Source organism: Brachypodium distachyon, chromosome 4, assembly GCF_000005505.3.
Source record: "Brachypodium distachyon strain Bd21 chromosome 4, Brachypodium_distachyon_v3.0, whole genome shotgun sequence".
NCBI classification, from domain to species: domain Eukaryota; kingdom Viridiplantae; phylum Streptophyta; class Magnoliopsida; order Poales; family Poaceae; genus Brachypodium; species Brachypodium distachyon.
The window spans coordinates 45652374-45673321 of NC_016134.3; the positions used below are offsets into that span (position 1 = coordinate 45652374).

A 20948-nucleotide genomic window follows, 5' to 3' on the forward strand; every position below is an offset into this window, starting at 1 on the left:
ATCCGACCATGACCTTCGGAACGCACGGGGGGCCCACCCTGTCAGCGACTCGACACACGCTTCTCTCGCTCAGTGTGAAAACCGTACGCCGAAACGGAACCCCGGGCGTCTCACTTACACACGATCCACTCCCTTACCCTCACCATCTCCTGCTCACTGACATCCGGTCCCCACGTGGCCAGGACCCCACATCTCAGCCGGCCACACCGCTCCCCGGTCCCGTACCAATCCCCACGGGCACGCGCCGGTTTAATCGCTCCCCACGCCTTTTTATTGCGCGGGAAGCCCCAAATTTTGAACTCCACGTCTCCGTCATCCGCCCGTCAGCCGCTGCCACACCGGCCCCACCTCCACCGCTCTTCCGGGCCCCGATACTTGCCCGTGGTCCCCACAAGGCGGCGGGCGTAGCACAGCACAGCACTGTCTCGGCCGGCCCCCAACGAACTCGAAGACCCCAGCGCTTTGGGACAAAAGCTTTGGAGCTACTACTAAATCGAAATCCCCCAATAAATAATCTCGCTTCCTCTCCGCACGCGAGATAGGAAAAATTCGGAAGGAGGGAGGCGGGGAATCGGAGCCTGGGATTCTGGGGAGTCGCCGGATCGCGGTGATTTGTTTCTGCGGGAGTGGATTTGATTCGATTTGGGTTTTGGGGGCAGCGAGCGAGCGAGGAGGAATGGATTTCGCGAGGATGAAGCGGCGGGAGCTGCAGGCGCTCTGCAAGGGCCACGGCCTCCCCGCCGGCGGGACCAACGCGGACCTCGTCGCCCGCCTCAACGCCACGCTCTCGGTACGTACCCCGCTCTCCTCGAACCTTGTTTTCTCGCTGTAGTTCGAGCGACGCGAGTGTTTGAAATGGAAGAGGGGACTGATCCTTGGTGCTATTTTTGGGGGGGTTTGGTCTGATTTGCAGGGTCGTGGTGGGGTTGAGGAGGAGGCGGTCGGGGTCGTGGTGGGGAAGGGGTGCTTCAAGCGGTCGGCTGGCGGCGAGGGTTCGGATGCGGCGAAGAAGGTGTCCTTTGTGCTGGAGGACGAGGCGGAGGTGGACGTCGGAGGGAGACGGCGCCTGAGGTCCAAAGGGATGGGGTCCCCGGTTGCTCCCAAGAAAAGGGGGAGGCAGAGGAAGACCATTCCTGGCGCTGGAGGCAGCCGAGGGGAGCGTCGGCGAACACGTTCCCAAGTTGGTGCTGGCGATGGTGATGCTGGAGAGGCTGTTGCAGATGCTCCAGTGAGGCGGTCCAGGAGGAATGCGGCGGATTTGGGTGCTGGTGATGGAGCTGACAGGGTTGCTGGAGTTGTAACTCGGAATAGCTCCGCCAAGGCTGAGCATGAAGAGGAGGGCCTAGGAGAAGCAGTTGATAGGAAGCATCGGCGGAAGCGGAAGACCAGGGAGAATGATACTGAGGATGTAGATGACAGTGGTGCAGTTGGGGTTTCCCGTAGAAGCACAAGGTCGAGTGGTATTCAGTTAGGGCCTGCTATCGTGCCATCACCTGTTGTCGAGAAGAAAAGAGGGAGGACGAAGGCAGGGGATGTGAAGGAACCGACATTTGTCAAGGAACAATCTGCCGAAGTTCAACATGTGGGAAGAACTCTAAGATCTGGATTGGTAGTTGCTAGTCCCGTGTTGCCTATTGTTGCTGAGAGTAAGAGACGTAGGTGGAAGACACATGAAGAGGACCCTGCAGCGCAGAAAGTTGCTAAGGTGGAAGTATCTGGTAGGACCACAAGATCTAGCTCAGTAGCTGTCTCTGTAAAGCTACCCATTGTCGTTGAGAAGAAGAGGAGGCGAAAGACACAAGATGTCCAGTCGAATGAAGAGCCGCATTCAGTTCCAGAGGTACCTGTAAATAACGTTCCTGTTACCAGGGTCTTGAGAAATAGAGCTGTTCAGGTTGATGGGACTGTGTTGGAGGAAACTCTCTTTGGAAAGAAATTAGAAAATAAGAGACCATCTAGTAGACCTGGTACTCGCAGTTGCGTGAATCAACATCTTGCTTCTTCTGTAAATGAAGAAACTCAAGAACAGGTTGCTGCTCCATGTAAGGGCCTCCCACGGAGGCGATCGAAACGAAATCATTCTGAGGAATCTGACAGTGGTAAGGTGTCTGCCATAGAAATGCAAATGGAGGTACTCGAGCCTGTAAGAAGATCACATCCGAAATCTGTTTTTCCTTCGTTTCTCGAGTATGAAACAAAAGATATGCATGAAGAAGTCAAGAAGCAACAAACAGTATTGAAACCTGTTAAGCGATCAACACGGAAATCTGTTGTTCCGGCTATGATTGAGAAAGGGAGGAAGGGTCAGACTACTGAAACGATTCCTGAAGCACGTGTTAGGAGATCAATTAAGAAATCTGTTCTTCCTATGGTTAATAGTGAGAACAATGATCACGCTGATATAATCAGAAGTGAGGATGTTCAAAGTGCTAAGAGTGAAGAGATGAAGAAGCAATCTATTAGACGATTCACACGGAAGTCTGCTCTCCTTGCTGTACCTATGACTAAGAAAGAGAGGAAGAGTGTCGCAGCAGAAATGAATCCTGATGCACATGTTAGGAGGTCAATGCGGAAATCTGTTGTACCCAATCTTCTCGATAATGATGACAGTGATCAAATTGAAATGCAAAGTGCTAAGGGTGGTGCTGTTGAGAAACAAGTAGTAGTGAAGGAACCTGTTAGGCGATCAACACAAAAATCTGTTGTCCCAGATGTGTTTGTGAAAGAAAATAACAGGTTACATGAAAAATTGAAGTCAGAAGTTCCTGTGAGAAGATTAGTTGGTAAACCCATTACTCCTAATGCGGGTGATAAGGAGCACAAGGATCACAGGGAAATTGTCAGAAGGGAAGAGTCAAGTGTTCGAACAAGGACCTCACGAACAAGATTCCAGTTTGCTGCGCAGAATGACAAGAGTCTGCAACGAACAACACGCAGCTCTTCGAAATTAGTGATATCACAGATACAATCAGAATCGACAGCTTCGAAGGGAAGGCCTGCAAAGAGAAGGACAGCGGCTGTGCAAGAAGTTAGGCCTGTTGAAGAGCACAAGGAAAAACAAATCGCTGATATAGCCAACACAACTGATGTGATTGAAGCTGGCACTGGTATAGACCTGGATAGTGCAGTGCTACCACTCCCGGCTGGAGAAAGATCAAATTTGCAAGATGATCAGCTTAACTCCAACCTTGAGGGCACTGAAGTAGTGGAATCTAGACCTAGTGGTGATAAAAATGCCGATGATATTTTAGCGTTTGGATCCTCTGTCAACAGTGTTGGTATAAGAAATCCATCCAATTCCAGTTTACTAGCTTCTTCTATGGACCTTTACCAGCAACACGAGCTTCCGGGTGGCCTTTTAGCAGACAAACCTTTTGAAGTGTCTGCTTTGTGTTCGAAGAGCTGTGATTTAGGAGCTGCAGGTCAGCAACACAATGTTATTGCAACTTTGAACTTGCCTTTTTTGTTTTGTACAATTTCTTTGGAAGTAATGCCAATTGTTCAATTAATGTCGCAGGTACCACTGAGAAGTCTCCGTGTGATTTTGCGATTCCGGAAGGTAAACAGGCAGATTCTTTATTGAAGGAGGCAGTGCACTCGATGAAGAACGATGCTGGAAGGTGCTCACCAAATGTTGAACAATCACCCATCGGGCTACAGGCCCTGTTTAATCATGGAAATGCAGAAGAGTTGAATACGCATAATGCTATTCCATGTTCTGAGAATGGAGTAAAAGAACCAGATGTCCTCAAGGTTGAATGTCGAGCTGAAATAATTGTTTCTTCAGGACTTGATTCATATCAAGGACCTCATGAAGATTTAAGTAGAATTGAAGAAAATGTGGGTTGTATGGTTTTGTCTCAGCATAATAATGACCAAGAAGGTATAACTTCATCTTCTATTATAGGCTTTTGTTACAGAATGTACTCCCTCCTCTACAATTTGTTAAGCGTAATTTGATACCAAGGCAGCCACTCACAAACCTGATAAAAAAATTGAGTTCACAATCTGAGCTCAAAATTTTGAGTTCACCTTTGAGGTCTTGATACCAATTGCATGGCACAATTTAATCGGAGCTAACCTCACTAGCTGAGCTGGTATCTAATAAACTGATAAAAACATTGAGTTCACCTTTGTGAGCGCCTGCCTTGGTATCTAATAAGCTGATTCACCTTTGAGGTCTAGACTAGATGCCAATTGCATGGCGTGATTTAATCGGAGCTAACCTCACTAGCTGAGCTGGCCGTCGCTTGAGATTGCGTGCATTTATCATCATATCCAAAACGGCCTACCCCATTGCGTGGCCGCACAAACAGATGCCCATTTGCTTCTCACCAGCTTCGGCTGAGCGCACACATGCCAGCACACACATGAATGGCCAATCAGCACGCATGCTCACTCTCCTTGTAGTAAATGTGTATGCACTGCTATTAACTGGCGTGGGCGACTAACAAACCGGAAAAAACAGAATTTGCTTAGCTGCCTATGATACCGGAAAGGAGGGAATCAGATCTATACTGTAACTCTGTTTCATCTTTCTATTTTTCTGCCTAATACAAGAACTGAAAAATACTGTATTTCCTAGGATTCTCATTGTCTAGCCAGACAAAAGATTTGGTTGCATCTACCCTGTCAGGTATGTCAGAGGATGCAAATCATATAGTAAGGTAATCTATTTTGGATAAGTAAAAGTACATGTGCAATAAACAATACCTGGTCACTCTTTTAAAAATGGAAAGTACTTTTTGTAGGGAGATTATTACTGAAGATGTGATCTGCAACAAGGATGAGGAAAAAGACCTTATTCCTTCTTCAGATGTTGATGCTGCCTATGAATCGCATGCGGATGAACCTGGTAAGCCTCTACTTGATTGCTTTTGATTTTACAGCAATACAGTCTCTTAAGCGATATGTCCTTGGGCTAATCCATGCATCTCCTATTGCAGAAGAACTTGTTTCTGGTGTTAGTGAAGCTCAGTTTTGCATTTCACGGAGCACCCCTACTCTTAACAAAGTAAATTTGAATTCTGATTCTTCACAAGCAGAGTCACTAGATGCTTTGGATAATCGCATAGCATCTCCACATGTACCCCATTTGGCCAAGGAGTGTCTTATGGATCCTTGCCAGGAACAGGAGCTGAAGCTCCCAGAGGACCTATCTGTTCTGAAATCTACTGAAGGAGCTGCAGTTTGTCAGGATGAAAGTGTTATAGGACCAGGTCAGTATTTCTGATGACTGTTTAGTTCGTTCTGACACATGTTCTTTTAACTCCTTTGTACTTCCTCATTCATTTATCTCATGATGACTCATTCATTTATACCAGGTATTTGTCAAACTATTGAGCAAACGTGCACAGACAAAATTAGTAGGAAGGATCGTGAAGAGAAATGCAATGAGCACATTGAAGATCAAGTCACCTCAGGCATCCTTGCAAGTGACATATCTGAACCTGCAGTGGTTGAAGGATCAGAAAATGGAGCGACGCTGCTCCGAACTGCAGAAACATTGGCATTTCCAGGTGACCAGGTTAACACTAAGTTGGAGGGCAATCTAGATTACAGCCTTAGCTGCGATAAGGACACTAGCGATACTGGATCTTTTGGAAACAACAACTTATCTAGCTTGAAGGACCCTTGTATGGATCCTTATAATAACCAAGAGCTCCCAAATGACATGCCTGCGCCTAAATCGCTGGCAACTGTAGAAAAACGGGCATTGCCAGATGAGCAGGCCGACGAGAAGCTGGAGGGTGATGAGGAATACAGCCTCAATAAGGACGCTAGCAACATTTCTGATACTGGATCTAGGTTGAACAACCCTTCTATGGATCCTTGCCATGATGAAGAGCTCCCAAATGACATGCCTGCACCTAAATCAACCCCAGCTGCAGAAATGTCGGCATTTCCAGATGAGCAGGTTAACACTAAGGTAGGGGGTGATGAAGAATGCAACCTTAGCTGCGATAAGGACACTAGTAACATTTCTGATACTCGATGGTTTGTAAAGAAAGACATATCAAGCTTGAAGAACTCTTCTATTGATTCACACCATGACCAAGTGTTCCCAGATGACATGCGTACACCACAATCTCCTGAAGAACACGCAGTTTGTCTGGATGGCAGTGTCTCGGAATCAGTAGGTAAGCATTGCTCATGTTTCCTTTTGCCATATGAACTTATTCAATTCATTGCTTAAAATTTATTTACCTATTTTTTCTCCTGGCTCCACTTTTTACAGCAGGGAAATGTCAGACTAGTGGACGAAGACGTGTAGAAGAAATAAACACCAAGCTGCCGAGTTTCAAAATTTCGAGCACAGTCAAAGGAAGCTACATTGCGATGGATGTACCTCGTAGTGCAGACCAATGGAATAACCTGACCGAATCTGCAATCGCCTTGCACAGGGATAGTGAGAACACTGCTGTTGCTGAAATTGATCATCTTAAGCCGAACACTGATCACTTAGTTGCAATGGATTCATCAGCACAAGTGGTGCAGAGCATCAGTGTTCCACCGAAGGATGCAGAATTTGCTACGGACAAACCAGATATGGAGCAGGTCCAGCAGGATGTTGTGCACGTACAAGAAGGTGAGGACCTGTTATATAGTCAAGTATGAGTGATTTGGTTGCCCAATTTGGTTATATGTTGTTTGAGAGGAATGCATAAATATGTTTCAGGTACCCCTGAGAAGACTGCACTAGTTTCAGCTACACCTGAGCATAAATATGAATGCAGATTACCTGATGACGCAGAACTGCATTCATTGAAGAATGATAGATGTTCGTCAAGTGTTGAACAATCACCATTTTTGCAGTCTCTGTTCTCGCAAAAGAGAACAGAAGTGCCCATGGAATATGGTGTCCTTTCTTTGGCAGGAGTTCAGGCTGACAATGGAGTTTGTGAGGCAAAAGACTGCGATGTGGAATGTGGAGTTGAAAATTCTCCCTTGGGGGAACCCATTGTAGACCATGATGCTCATGTAGATTTTACTTCACAGCAAGATACAGAAAATGAAGGTATATGATTATGATACATTAACATATTCCCTCTATTCTTCTATTTTGGTTTCCTGGAGGCTGGAAGCAGATATGCTGAGAGGTATTCCTGTTATTTGAGTTGTATCTTAATGCTACTGTATTATCCTTTTAGGATTAAGAAAGGCTTGCCATGAGCAAGAACAGGATGCATCTGGTCAGTTCGAATTTTTGGAGGCTGCAAATTGTACGCAGTAAGTGTGTTGTTTCTTGGAAATCACTAAAGGCACATATTTAAATTGATTTTGTTTGGTCGTTTTAAGATGCATTCAAAAACTTGCAATTCACAGGGATACTAATTCTAAGGAAATGGTCCATGAGGATGAAGAAAATAAGGATCCGGTGCATTCTACAGACATGATTACTTCCTGTGAAACAATGGATGCCAACGGCCCTAGTAAGCACTGAGTTAATTTTACTGTTCCATTACTCTTAATTTGGAAAGAAACTATTTTTCATATCTTTGTTGTTCCATCTAGTCTCACTAACATGCTTGTATGGCTGATTTTAAAACTAAGATATTTTTATTACATACACTGCAGTTCATCATGCTTCTGGTATTAGTGATGCTCTATTGGGCAACTCACTTATTACTCCCACAAACGGCAATGATGAAGTACAGCCGAGTTCTAATCAGAACCAATTAGAATCAACTGATTTCCTTGATGATCAGAATCAGATAGGGTGTTGCAATACTGAAGTACCGCAGCAGGGTCTGGAAGAGCAATGCGAAGAGCGAAAGGAAGATCAAGTTGCTCATGGAATCTCCATAAACAATATAATTGAAGCTGAAACTGCTATAGACTTAGAAAGTGGAGGGCTGCCACTCCCAGCTGAAGAAAGATCAAATTTAAGCGCTGATAACAAAAATGGTTCAAACAGTCATATTGAATTGGATATTGAAAAAAATGCTTCTTCAGAACCTGATTCAGGTCAAGGTTTTCATGAAGGTTCAAGTCGAATTGAAAATGTGGGTTATTTGAATTCATTGGAGGTATACAATGAGCAAGAAGGTATGGATTTATCTCTTAGTTGCTAGGCTGCATGCTTTTGTTGTACAATATTTTCATATATTCTATGCAAAATAACTTTTTGTTCCTCTGTTTAATATTTTCATATATTCTATGCAAAATAACGGATTATATCGTATTTTTCTAGGATCCTTGAATTCAAGCCGCAATAAGGAATTTGTTACATCTCCCCAGTTAGATTCATCAGATGATGTGAATCGTAAAGAAAGGTAAGTTTACTTAGGAAAGTACTGATACGTTGAACAGTATGTCGTCGTTCTCGTAAAAATATGAAGTCCAATTTACAGCGAAAACTTCACTGAGGAGGTGATCTGCAAGGAAGACGAGAAATGGCAGTTTGTTCCTTCTCCAGACATCGACGCCCCCCATGAAAAATCACATACCAGTGGACCTGGTATGCCTCAACTTTATTGCTCCTGATTATACGGGCTTAAAAGTTTGCTCTTTATTTGTTGTTTTAGAAATAAGATGTCTTTTACATCACACACTGTAAGTGGCATCATTCTCATCTGCCTTTAGGTTGGTAATCTGTGCACCTCCTTTGCAGCTGTGCATGCTACTGGTGTCAGTTCACCAGGAGCCCATATTTTTGCTGAAGGAAATGTTAATTCTAATACTGGGGAATTAGAATCACTTGACGCTTTGGATAACCGTGTGGCGTTTTCCAATACTGAAGTTCAAGTCAATACGGGAATTGATGCAAGTGTAGAAACATCAGCTTTACCAGATGAGCAGCTCAATTCCGAGTTGGAAGTTGATGAATATGCTGAACACAACTTTAGTGGTGACGAAGACACAAATGACTTATTTCGTGATCTATTCCATTTTGATGAAGACGATCATTTGGAGTCTGTCCAGGGACAAGAGCTCCCAAGTGACAAATCTGCATCTGAATCTCCTAAAAAACCTGGTTAGTATTTCTGATGACTTGTTTAGAGTATTTGAAAGTTTCGACACTGGCACTAGTAATTCCTACTAAAAGATTTGGATTGCTTATTGCCTCACGACTCGCTCTTTTACATCAGGCATTTGGCAAACTAGTGGGCAAGAGTTTAAAGAAGAAACCAACACTGAGCTCCACCAGGACTATAAAGAGGAAAGTAACATATCTGAACCTGCACTGGTTGAAGGACTGGGAAATGGAATGACTACAGAAACATCTCCTTGGCCAGATGGGCAGGCTAACCCTGAGCTGGAGGGCGACAAATCTAAGGAACATGGCTGTAGTTTTGGACCTGAGAAGAACCAAATCTCCATTGAGGAATACAATGAGGACAATGAAGATCGAGGAAATCACTAATGGGTTGTGGATTGACAGGTTGCCGTTTTGACTTCTTTCTTCAACCTTTGGCTGAAGCAAGTGATTATGTCCCATAGAAAACAAAATCGATGTATATATATATGCCCCGGCTGCTGTGCTTTGCAAGTGGCGACGTGGTCTAACGGAATTAGTTTAGTGTGTCCATGATAGTTAAGAAACTCATGTAGTTGTCCATAATGTTATCTTGTTTGTTTTATGATCCTGGTATAAAGAGCAAAAGCTCTGATTTTCTGCTATTTATATATCTGTGTGTTTCTGCTACCAAATGTCTGCATCTCTGCCCTAAAGTTTTGTCGTGTTCTACTATGTGTGTTCGTGTAAGTTAAATTTAAAAGGTCTTGATCTTTTATGACAAACTTCTGGAGTATGTGGCCAAGGATATTTTTTTGTTGAGGTTCTCTGAAGCCTGGCGGCTCAAACCTGCAGAAATATTTACGTTGTCACTGTTCGTAACTAATCTGCTGCGGATGAATCATTGACTACCTGCGGTAGAATCAAATACAGAACAGTCGATAGGTTGATCAAGACCGTTTTTTTAACAACTAGAACAACAGCTTTCATAGCTCAGTTGGTTAGAGCACCCGTTTAGTAAGCGGGAGGTCTTGAGTTCAACTCTCAATGAAAGCAGTTTTTTTGTTGCCCAAATCAAAATAATGCCTTCTTCACATTTCCTTCGAACCTTCGCGGATAGCAACTGACAGCTATTTTACCCCATAAAACATACAATTTTTTTCAAGTGTATAAAACATGCAGATTATTTGCCTGACATCTGTGTTATTGAAAGCAGAATTGTACAAGGTAGAGAGAAGTGAACAAATGAATCAACAGCATCCTTTCCTGATGAGATGCGGACATTAAATACAAGGCGAAAGGTTAGGATCGAGAGGTGCCTTTTGGCAATAGACTCCCAGAACAATTAGCAACTGCTGGCGTTTAGAAGACTAAAGAGAATCTGGCAAAAAAAAGAAAAAAGAAAAAAAGAGAAGACTAAAGAGAAGACACGGTGCCTCATGAGTGGGCTAGACTAGAAATACAGAAAACTTTGGTCCTTGCGTTCAAAAAAAGGAAGAAGAAAACTGAGTGGGCTGAACCAAACTTTGCTCCAGGAGGGTGCCATCGGTGCCAGCAGTGAAACCGATGATAAGTAAGAAGAAGAAGCTCAGTACGGCAACAGTGCTTGGGCCGCTGGTGGTGGTCGCCTATTGGTGACTGCCTGAATGGACCGTGATGCTTCAGTGCTATGTTCGGAAGGCTCAGGTCCAAGAACCGAGCAGTTGGCCAGCGTCGGCGGGATCCCCGATTCCGGCAGGTAACATCCCGGTGGGTGAAGCTATTCCCCGTGAGCGACAAGTGTTGCGACAGCACATTTCTCGTCCTGACAGCATTCTCATCTGGAATATGGTAGTGGCTCACATCGGTGTACTTCACGTCGCAACTGTTTGGTACGTATTCCTCGTCCATGTCTATCACTGTGTTATGCAACATGCAGCATACACGGATTACTTTACCAAACTCCTGTAGATTTTCTGGACGCAGGCACTTCCACGTGTCTTTTAATCTTGCCAAACTCCTCATAGTGACGTCTCTGGCTGCAGAGAGTCTCCTATTGAACTCCACTCTGGGTTCTGAGAGATTCTTCCCCCTGTAAGGTGTGAGAAGCCAGGGCAGAAGGGGATATCCTGCGTCACCAATTATATATTTCCCAACTTCCGAACCATCTGATATCTCCAGCTTGCTTCCGGTCAGCCACTCACCCTTCTCACGCTGTGTGGGGATTAGAGAGTTGTGGCTCTCGCGACCTGGCCATACCACATGAACATTGGTGAACCTCATATATCTGGATCAACGACGACTTGCACTGCCATTCTGTAATCTATCTCATTCTCGCGGTTTGATTCAACTAACCAAAGGCGCAATCTCGTGATGTAAGTTGTATCTATAACACCGCAGCAGTTTGGCAACTTATGGATCAATTAACTCAAATTTAGATTTGATCTTCTCCATTTCAATGGAGTCTGGCCAGCGCTCGTGGTAGCCTGCTCGCATCATCATAGCCTCCACGAACCTACAAGTTACCACCGAGACGATCGACTCGCTTATACTGAAATCAGATGCTACAGTCTCCAATGACCCACCAGACATCAACATTCTTAGAGAAACAGCTACTTGATCTTCTAAACACATCGCTCTCCCATCAAGAAAGGTGTCACTGCTCACGTCTTCTATAGACTTCGCCAAGCAGCAGATGTATTTGAGAAGGTTCTTCTTTTCATTTGGAAGAAATTTTCAAATCTTTGTTCGTCCTCGGGAAAAGATAAAGTTCCTGAGAAAAATAATATGTAAACTGGTTTTGATGATAAATAAAAGGACAGAGTATCACAATGAATTAAGACGGATCTGTTAGTAGTAATCTTGATTAGACTAGTGGTTAGTGTCATGCATGAGTTTGTTGCTCAGGCGTGTGGACCAAGTTGAGTAGGGACCGTTGCTGGCTGTTGGAGGCAGCAGCGTCGTGCGCGCGGCCAGGCCAGCGAGGTGGGCAGCGTGCGTGTGCTTGGCCCGTTTATAAAGCTCGTACTGCTTGTAGAGCTAGGGAGTGCGGATGAGAGCAGTAGCTAGGAGAAAAAAGGTAGCCTCCAGTGGTCTCGTGTGGGTGTGCGCCGGACTGCCGACGCAGCGTATGTGCGCGAGGTATGGGTATGTGCCCAGTTTGAGTAAAGAGAAGCCGTTTGTCGGCGGAGGCGTTTGTGCGCCGAGACGTATGTGGTCGAAAATACTCGTGTCTCGAGTTCGTCTCCTTCCGTCGTCCGGCCTTCGTGTCGACGGAGGGCTCTATCGGCGTGTGTCGCCGGAGGGCAGCCCCAACAGGATCAGTTGTGTAATTTACCTCCAAAGTTTGATGACATGTTGGCCAAGCGCGGGGACAGGATATCCCTCACCCTTGCAGCGTTCTTATCAGCTAACTGGCACACTTGCCGCCTGTAGTTCATGTCATGTGCGAGGTGGAGGATGAGGCCATCGGGCGCGGCGGCAGGAGAAGCGAGGAGCCGGCGCGAGATGGGCGAGAGGCGGTGAAAGGCGGTGGCCTCTATGATAGCGTCCGCAGCGCTCATCTCCCATCGTATCTCGGAAAGGGCGCTGGCGATGGCCACCGACTCGTCGGCGGCAGGGGTGGCAGCGGTGCAGAGGGACTTAACTATGTCGTCCAGGGAACGCAGCATGCCCTGTTTGAAATAGCATTATTAAACTACCGACTCAAAAATTTAACGATCAGGTGAGTGCAATAGATTACCATCAGCCTCAGGCACGGCATATCTTGCTTAATCTCTTCAAGTAGCCCAGCCAAAAAAGAACAAGGGGCCCCATCTTCCCCATTTTCTTCTTCACACTCTTTTAATCTTTCCCACTCGTGTGTGAGCTGCCCAAACACAACAAATGAAATGCGAACAAATTAAACCCAAATAAGAAAAAGATGTTATGCAATTTGATACTATACTAGATTAAATGGCCGGCCAAAACATTTGTGTGATGGAAAAAAAATAGGCTTAAACTGACAACTTACGGCTGTCTCAAAATGCCTACACATTCCCCGATCTTGGCTTTTCCATGAGAGGGTGGGACGGTGGCGAAGTTTCACGAGAGCAGTTTCGATAAGCATCCGAATCATGTTTGTACTTTCCTTGTCGCCATGGATACATACTTCCAATGTGGTGAGGGCAGAGAGGTGCTGGATGCCGAAATCAGAACCATAATTCACACACTCGATCAAATGCGCACTTAATTTTTCTCGCAAAAAAAAAATGCGCACTGAATTCAAGCTCGAGGTGCTCCAGCTTAGGCATTGATCCCTCTCCGAACTCCACTGTGGTCCCACAACAACGGACACGCAGGTCGAAATATTTCAAGCTTCTGAACCCAGTATCGAGTTTCAGAGCAACCAAAGCGGGCATTCCTCCAAGGATCGCCATGTCTTCTGGTCGCGTACAGTACATATCACTAAGATGTAACACACGAAGATTCCCAAGCGAGATTATCCAACTCGGAACCTTGCCAATGCAATAGTCTCTGATGCAGATCTTCCGTAACGCAGCAGGATTTGCAGGGCGCCATGATTCCAGTGACAGGAGGTATCCTCTTAAACGATTACCACGGTATGTAATAGTAAGATGATGAAGATTGTACGAAGATATCAAAGTCCCTACACACCTTACATTATCCACCTTTTTGCTCAATTTTGATTGTCTCACATGTACACTCAACGTACTTAACTTGGTTAGCTGACCCAATTCTTGCAGGAACTTCTCCTGTTGAGTCTCAGAGACCACAACTTTCTCTAGCTCTTCTAAACTGCGCAGCTGTCCAATTATTCCATCCGACAAACAATCAAGTTCGAAGATAGCATACAAACGGGCCAACCTTTGAAGCTGTGCCATAGTTGATGGCAGTTTTCTAATTGTGAGACCACGCATATCAAGTGTTTCTAAAAACTTCAGCTTTCCAATTCCTTCTGGAATCTCAGAAAATGAACTTGAACTTCCAAGGCGCAAGTACTTGAGAAGAAGCAACTTTTCAATATTTGCAAAATGATCGGTTTTTAAATCCCAGAATCCTTCTAGGTCCAACACACGAAGAGCTGGAAAATCAAGCTTAAAATTCTGCCAGGCATACCTAAAAATAGCAAGTGATCAAACATGGGAGAGATCCATTGACACAGTAGCCATTCCATTGTCGTGGTTCACGACAGAGAGCCTGCGAACCTTATGCTTTCCCCCGTGCTCTGCATCACCAAATGATGTCATGAAGTTTTCTTCTTTGGCCTTGCATGTGATGAAATCAAGAATTATGTCAGGAACTCGGCATGCCTCCACCTCACCAAACGTCACCTCATCATCACTGATGAAACCCTCGACTGGTTCAATCAAGCTTCTATTAATGAAATCATTAAAGTAACTCTCTCCTACTTCATGTGTACTCCGCCCTTTTTCTTCACGGATGAAACCCTCGGCCATCCATTTATGTATTAGACTCTTTTTCTGAATCATACGATCTTCTGGGTATGCACTCAAATACAACAAACAAGCTTTCATATAATGTGGAAGATCAAAATAACTCAAAGATGATATCTTTGTCATCTCACCAGCACCATCTTCCTTTGCAAGAGAAGAACCAACGGCAGCTAGCGCCCTGTTCCATACTCGTTCTGCAGTTTGATCTGCCAGCAAACTAGACATGGTAATAATAGCCAATGGGAGCCCAGCACATTTTTTCAAAATCCTTTCAAATACTTCTTTTAGATGAGGGGGGCATGAAGCCTCAGATCGAATGCTCTTTGAAGAAACAGTCTTTTGGAGTCAGCAGAACTGAGGGGCTTCATTTTGTAAACATAATATCCTTGAGAAGAACAAAATGATGCAAGTGTCCTATTACGTGTTGTGGTGATAATTCGGCTCCCACTATCATTATTAGGCAATGCATCCTTGATAGTTTTCCATGCTTTCTCGCTCCATATATCATCTATAACAACAAGATACCTGTCATATGATTTTAACAAAGATGTATTAATTGGCAGCTATCACTAAAATCTTATTACAGAAGATAGTCATGAGAGCGATTACCAGCATTGTACGCAAACGGTACAATATTATTGTTCCTAATTGCTGTGTTTTCATTAGAATTGCTTGGTAGCATTCCAATAACTAGCAATTGTGGCCTGCGCAATTGCGTGGGCATGGTTTTAGAAGCTTTTAGATGTTTGTCGCTTCTATAAATTAGGCAGGAGCTTTAATCCTGAGAAAAATATGAACACATGTTTGTTGGTTGAAACTTATTAGGAAAAGGATTTCACAAACATTTATTTGACTTTGCAAAATACTTTGCTTGATCATAAGTGTTCAGGAGTTCCAGAAAAGAAGATGAATGTGAATTTCTGTAGCTTTGGAAGCCATTTTAATACTTATTCTTTATTTAGTTTTATATTAGGCCGATGCCATTATCCAACAATAGTCTTATTGTGAAATAAAATCAATTCCGAGTAGTGCTTCACAAAGAAATCTTGGTAAAAGTTTATCTTATTTGGAACAAATAATTTCTCTTCATTATACGATGTAATATATAGCATGACTGGCTTTTTTTTAAGTTATTTGAGAAATGCCAACATCTCATTTAGGTAGCAAAATGGACAGAGATGTTCCGTAAGATAAGTATGCTACTTTTATTTTCTAATTTAGGAATTAAATACATTTGATGATAAAACTTTATAGCTATTTCTCCATATCATTCAATATTGTTCAATACTCCCTCCGTTCCATAATTTTTGACGCAATTTTGTCTACATACGGATGTAGCTAGACACGTAGACATGTTTATTGTGTAAGTTCGTACATTTTAGAAAGGACTTGTGTCAAGAATTATGGAAGCAGAGGGAGTACAATTATTGACTCGTGGGACTGCGTGGGTGGGTGGGGGTTCTCGATTAGGGTTAGACAGAGGAATAGGAAGTTGGGCTGCTAGAGCAGGCCGGCAGGGGTGGTACTGGGCCTTGAGTTTTTGGGCTGCCTGTTGTATTCTGGGCTGAATCGGCTATCCGGGTACGGGTCTGGCATTACCAGACCCGGACCCGCCAGACCCATCAAGTCCAAAAGTATACCAATTATAGACCCGCGGGTATTTTTCTTTACCAAACCCGCATGCAAATCGGGTCAAGACCTGTCGGGTATTCCGGTATCGGGTACCCATTGCCATCTATTGTCTACAATACAACATAGTTCACCTTTTCTGCAATATACTCCATTGGCTTTTGTTTTGTCTAAATACCCATTGGACAATCTCAATACCATTTGCACCAAGTTTTGCAAAGTTTGGCTTTCTAAAAACTTTGTGCAGACCATCGTCTTTGAGCGGTTTCTAGCAGTATAAAAATAATGTTACGGTAGCATATGGCAACACACGACTTTAATTTGAGGAAACGATTGATTTTTTAGGATACAGAATTGACACACTTTACTTCTAGTATTAAAAGTGTTGCCACTGAAATTTCATGTTGAATAAGAAGGAAATAGTCCTGACCGGAGTTCTGACATACCAATTTAAGCCCTTATATGTGATGAGCATGTCCCTATCATTTCTAGAGGATCATAATGTCCAGTGCCAGCAGAATTTGATACTCGCAACTACTTCTTAGGAGAATGAGATAGTACAAAGTGATACTCGCAACATACCATTTCTTTTTAAGATAGAGGTCGACTTTGTGAAAAGCAAGATGGACATCCCCTGTCAGACTCAGGAAATAAATTATGTTCTGACAGGTATTAGCAGACTCACAAGTCAGGACTTAACCAGCTCCCTAGGATAATTCAATACCTTTTGTTGTCAGACCTCTATAGCTATACTTCATGTGTTCTTCGAACGCGAACCAAAATAAGAATTGATATGATAGTTCTTCCACTCGAGCTGGTACAGTGGTGGACAACTTTAGAGGAAAATCAGTTAACTGGAATCACAGCTTAAAAGTTATATGGTTTGCATGTAATCAACATGTGAGCACAAAGTTCAAGCTAGGATAATAACCAAAAGATCGGAAAACTCAAAGACCAAGAAATACATCACAGTCAGAAATCAACACTCTTCTTAAACTGCATCTGCATATTATATCTCCTAAGTATGTGACTTCTGCCGTTGCCATCTAAGGTAAAGAAAATTTGTAGGCATCAATATTTTGTTCATATGTGAGATTAGACTGGATTTGCTACACCAGTCCGGAGCGTACACCAATCACATCAGTCCATTTGTGCATCGTGATCCGCGCCTGCCACACACATATACACTGTTCACTCGCTGTCCCGTGGGTCCCACCTCCCGCGCGTCCCATCCTCGCGCATCTCCCCTCCCTGCCCTGGCGGCGGCGCACGGCGGTCTCGCGTATATATAGCGGCGGCGGTGCATGTGGGCGCCGCACATGAATCAGTATATAATAGAAATAGATTTTCTTAACCATTCGTATATGGATCCAACCTGAATCAAATAGCACCCACATATTTTTCGGGATGTCACCTCTACAAAACTAAATGAAAATAATAATAAATAATTCCAGGTAAATAAAATGAAAAAACAGAAACAGACTAACTGACGTCCCACAATCCTAAGTATTGAAAGTTTCATACAGTTATTAAAATTTTCATGTTCACAGTTATGTTTCTAGGATTGTGTTTGTTAGCTAGAACGGTAGTAGCATGTGCTGCCAATGTTACATGTTGTTACCAATGTATTCATGAGATCTCTGTATTCATTATCAAAGCCCTTTCTAACTACTAGGCCACCTATCTCAAATAATCGGAGGAATTGGTAAAATTCATAGAAACTAGACAGATACACATCAGGCTTACCTTTTCTCTTGGAGGTGGTCCCGGAGCCTTTCAATGAGGCGCTGCTCGGTGTCACTGGAAGTGTCCGGAGTGATCTTCACTTTTTCAGCAATTTCTCTTAAAACATTTTTCATGTCAGGCTTTCGTGAAACCGACACGAAAGCTACACACGAGAATTCGCTTTTCATGCTTTGGAAGACTGCATTGGTGAGGGTAGTCTTACCAAGACCACCAGGGCCAACAATTGACACGACTCGAAGCTGTGTAGAAGAATCTTGATTCTTGAACCAATCAATGATATGCGCCGATGCCGACAAGTTTGCCGACCTCCACAAAGAGAGCGTGAACCCTAGGATCGATGTCACAGGTGGAAGATTCAGGTGATAAGCCGTCAATTTTATACCTCTTCTGCCGCTTGCTTGCCTCAATAGCCCGGGCCTTGAGCTCTTTGATCTTGCCATTGATCCTACGGCGAGGTTTGAGCTTCTTCGCCTTGTCAAATAACCCCATGAAGAAGCTTTTAGGTGCATCGTGCTCGTGGTCAACACGAGCCATGAAGTCATCGACGCAATCCTCCATATCATAGGAGAGCTCCCGGACTTCGTCCCTCCAGCCCCTCATCTGAGAGTTGAGCTGCTCGGCGTCTGCCAGCACCTCCATACTGATCATCTCCTTTCTTGTTTCTTCGACATGAGGGCGCAAGCTCTTGAGCTTGCCGCGCTCATCCTTTAGCACCTTGTAGAGCTTGCACAGGAGCGGCTTCATCACGCCCGCGCCGACGCTCACAAGAGCAGCCTCCATTGCTCTCTGCTACTCTGTGGGATTTCTGGATCTGAGAGCAGAGAAAGTGGTGTGGGAGGAGCAGAGGAGGTTTGCTTCGGGCAAGTCTTGTGGGGATGGATCGTTTGCCCACCATTGTCCCAAAGCAGCAAGGCTTTCATTGCTCTGGCGACATAGGTTCCTGCCAACCGCGCAAGGGTAGGTACCTACAGGTACTACCGGTGACGTTGACTGGACGATGCATAATTGTTGTATACGCGTGCCTTTCTTCGTACACTCAACCGGACACACACACTGACGCACAGGCTTGCCTTGCTCTGTTTGATAAGACTGCAGGCCACTACAGACTTGGTTTTAAGGCCGTCCACAGCCGGGCGACCCGTTTTGTTCGTCCGGCCAAAACCGACGTCCAAATCTGTCCGGACATGATATGTTTCCGACCCAAATTAACGGTCATTTTTGTATTTTTTTTCCTGGTCTGTATGTTCATGAGTAATAAAGCGGACCAAATGGGTGGTCTCGTTGGGGCAGTGGCACATCCAAATTGGACAGCGGATCAAAAGTAGGTCAAAATGGACACAAACTGGGTCACCCCAGCAAGCCGACGCAAACGGACCGTATTTTCTGTCTGGTTTGGTTCTTTTGGTTGCGGGCCGGACAGAAAAAAAAAGTTGTCATCCATTTGGGTAGCTGGATGCGCCCATCTGGGATGACGCTGTTACGTAATCCGGCGGATGCACGATAGGAGATGACACCGAGGCACGATATTTGTTAACGAGGTTCGGCCAAAGATTACATCCCCGGGGCGTGACTACGAGCGCTCCTCCCCCCATAATACCGCAACAACGGCCACCCTGGACGCCGGCACAAAGCCGCCGGCTCCCCCTACGACCCTATTGCTACTATGTTGTCACAAGGTCTCTTTGGTCTACCCCGCGGTACCTTTATATATTAGGTCCGGGTTACACGTGTCCGACTCAAACACCTAACCCTCTGTCTTATGGATTACCTCTTTGAGTGCCTTTCTTTCTGCCCGTGTCCTACTCCTACTTGGCCTGCCCTCCGCGCCGCATCGAAGCCTACACCGGAGATAACTCCGGTGCCACCTGCTACCGACAGTGGCACTTTGTAACAGTGGCGTCCTTGTACAAATTATATGCACAAACCGGTGTTGCACCCTGGCCACCTGCATCGTCGACACAACTTGTCCACCGTGCCACCATGCCGTCCTGTGCTACACCTGATCCACTGCTATACCACGATGCATCCCGTCCCGATCTATCCGGTCGCTCCTGCGTCTGGTCGCCGGTCTGATCGCGAGCCGAAGCCGTTGTCTGATCCACGACGTCTTCCCGGCCACTGTGTCGTCCCGATCACCACGCCTGGTTGATCCTTGCCAACTGCAGCCCATCGAACGGTTCAGGCCGCCTGAAGTGTCCAACTCCACCGATCGGAAATCCGATCTCCGCCATGCTCCACCTTGCACCGCATTGGACGTTTCGCGGCGCCCGTCGAGCATGATCCTCGCACCTCCCACAAGATCTTCCGCATCCTCCAACTTCGCTCTGATACCACTTGTTACGTAATCTGGCGGATGCATGATCAAGGATGACACCGAGGCACGATATTTGTTAACGAGGTTCGGCCAAAGCCTACATCCCCGGGGCATGACTATGGGCGGCGGGTACTGCTCCTGCTCCCCCCGTTGCCATGGCGGCCACGGCTCGTCTTCCTAGACCCAGCCGTCGTCGTCCTCCTCCTCCTCCTTGACCTGCATCCCCCACGGTGCAAGTGCGGGCGCGGCGGCGGTGGGAGGCGCTGCGGGAGCGGCAGGAGCGCCTTCTTGGGTGTTCATGTGCAGCTCCTGGGCGAGCTCAGGCCAGGTCAATGCCGACGTTGCGTCGACCTCGGCGGCCACGGGAGCAGGATGCCCCGATCCCAGATCTCCCTGGCCAGGTCAACACCGACGTTGCGTCGACCTAGCCGGCCGGAGCTTGCGGATGGCGCGATGGTGAAGCCCCGCGACACCGGCGGGGTGGAGCTTCGGCGGGCAGAGCGACGCCGACGGTGCGCTTCGGCGCAGTCCCGAGGAGGACGAGGCCTCGTGGTCGTGTGCCGTCTTCCTCCACCACGCCTTGGGCGCCATTGCCAGTCGGTGGTGTCGGTGGTCGGTGGCTAGGGTTTGGGCTCCGTCGGAGTGGGGTGAGGAAATGGGGACGGGCTGGTTCCCATTTGATATGACCGCGACAGGTGACTGGCAAGTGGAGATAGGGAAGACAAGGGGGTTTGACCGCGCGGAACAGCCGGACCGTGTGTCGCTTCGTTTCGCGTCCGTAGAGATCGCACACCCACCTCGAATTAGGCACGGTAATAGGTCGGCCAGCTGGAGTTGCCCTAACAAGTCGATGCGATGTCTCGTT

General features: G+C 45.7%; 1 protein-coding gene, 1 long non-coding RNA gene, 1 other non-coding gene and 1 pseudogene across 5 annotated transcripts; 3 read left to right on the top strand and 1 right to left on the bottom strand.

Moving 5' to 3' along the window:
- The first annotated feature begins 449 nt into the window (after positions 1-449).
- On the top strand, positions 450-9654 carry LOC100832285. 3 transcript variants are annotated; one of them, XM_014902909.2, is made up of 16 exons: positions 453-790; positions 914-3422; positions 3518-3883; positions 4586-4667; positions 4752-4855; positions 4947-5219; positions 5325-6140; positions 6242-6589; positions 6680-7018; positions 7152-7230; positions 7327-7433; positions 7579-8049; positions 8195-8276; positions 8355-8461; positions 8615-8977; positions 9093-9654. In XM_014902909.2, the coding sequence occupies exons 1-16, from the start codon at positions 677-679 to the stop codon at positions 9365-9367; spliced, it is 6435 nt and encodes a 2144-aa protein (XP_014758395.1). In that variant the 5' UTR covers positions 453-676; the 3' UTR covers positions 9368-9654. The 3 variants fall into 3 exon arrangements, with proteins under 3 accessions (XP_010238679.1, XP_014758395.1, XP_003578863.2); XM_003578815.4 differs by having other exon boundaries at positions 454-790; positions 6239-6589; XM_010240377.3 differs by lacking the exon at positions 9093-9654 and having other exon boundaries at positions 450-790; positions 6239-6589; positions 8587-8728.
- A 287-nt stretch (positions 9655-9941) lies between these two features.
- On the top strand, positions 9942-10015 carry TRNAT-AGU. The gene has a single exon. It is a non-coding gene; the product is annotated as a tRNA-Thr (tRNA).
- Positions 10016-10120: 105 nt separating this feature from the next.
- Positions 10121-11770, top strand: LOC112268949. Its single transcript, XR_002960522.1, has 2 exons — positions 10121-11313; positions 11403-11770. It is a non-coding gene; the product is annotated as an uncharacterized LOC112268949 (long non-coding RNA).
- A 463-nt stretch (positions 11771-12233) lies between these two features.
- On the bottom strand, positions 12234-18847 carry LOC100844008 (annotated as a pseudogene).
- Positions 18848-20948: the final 2101 nt, after the last annotated feature.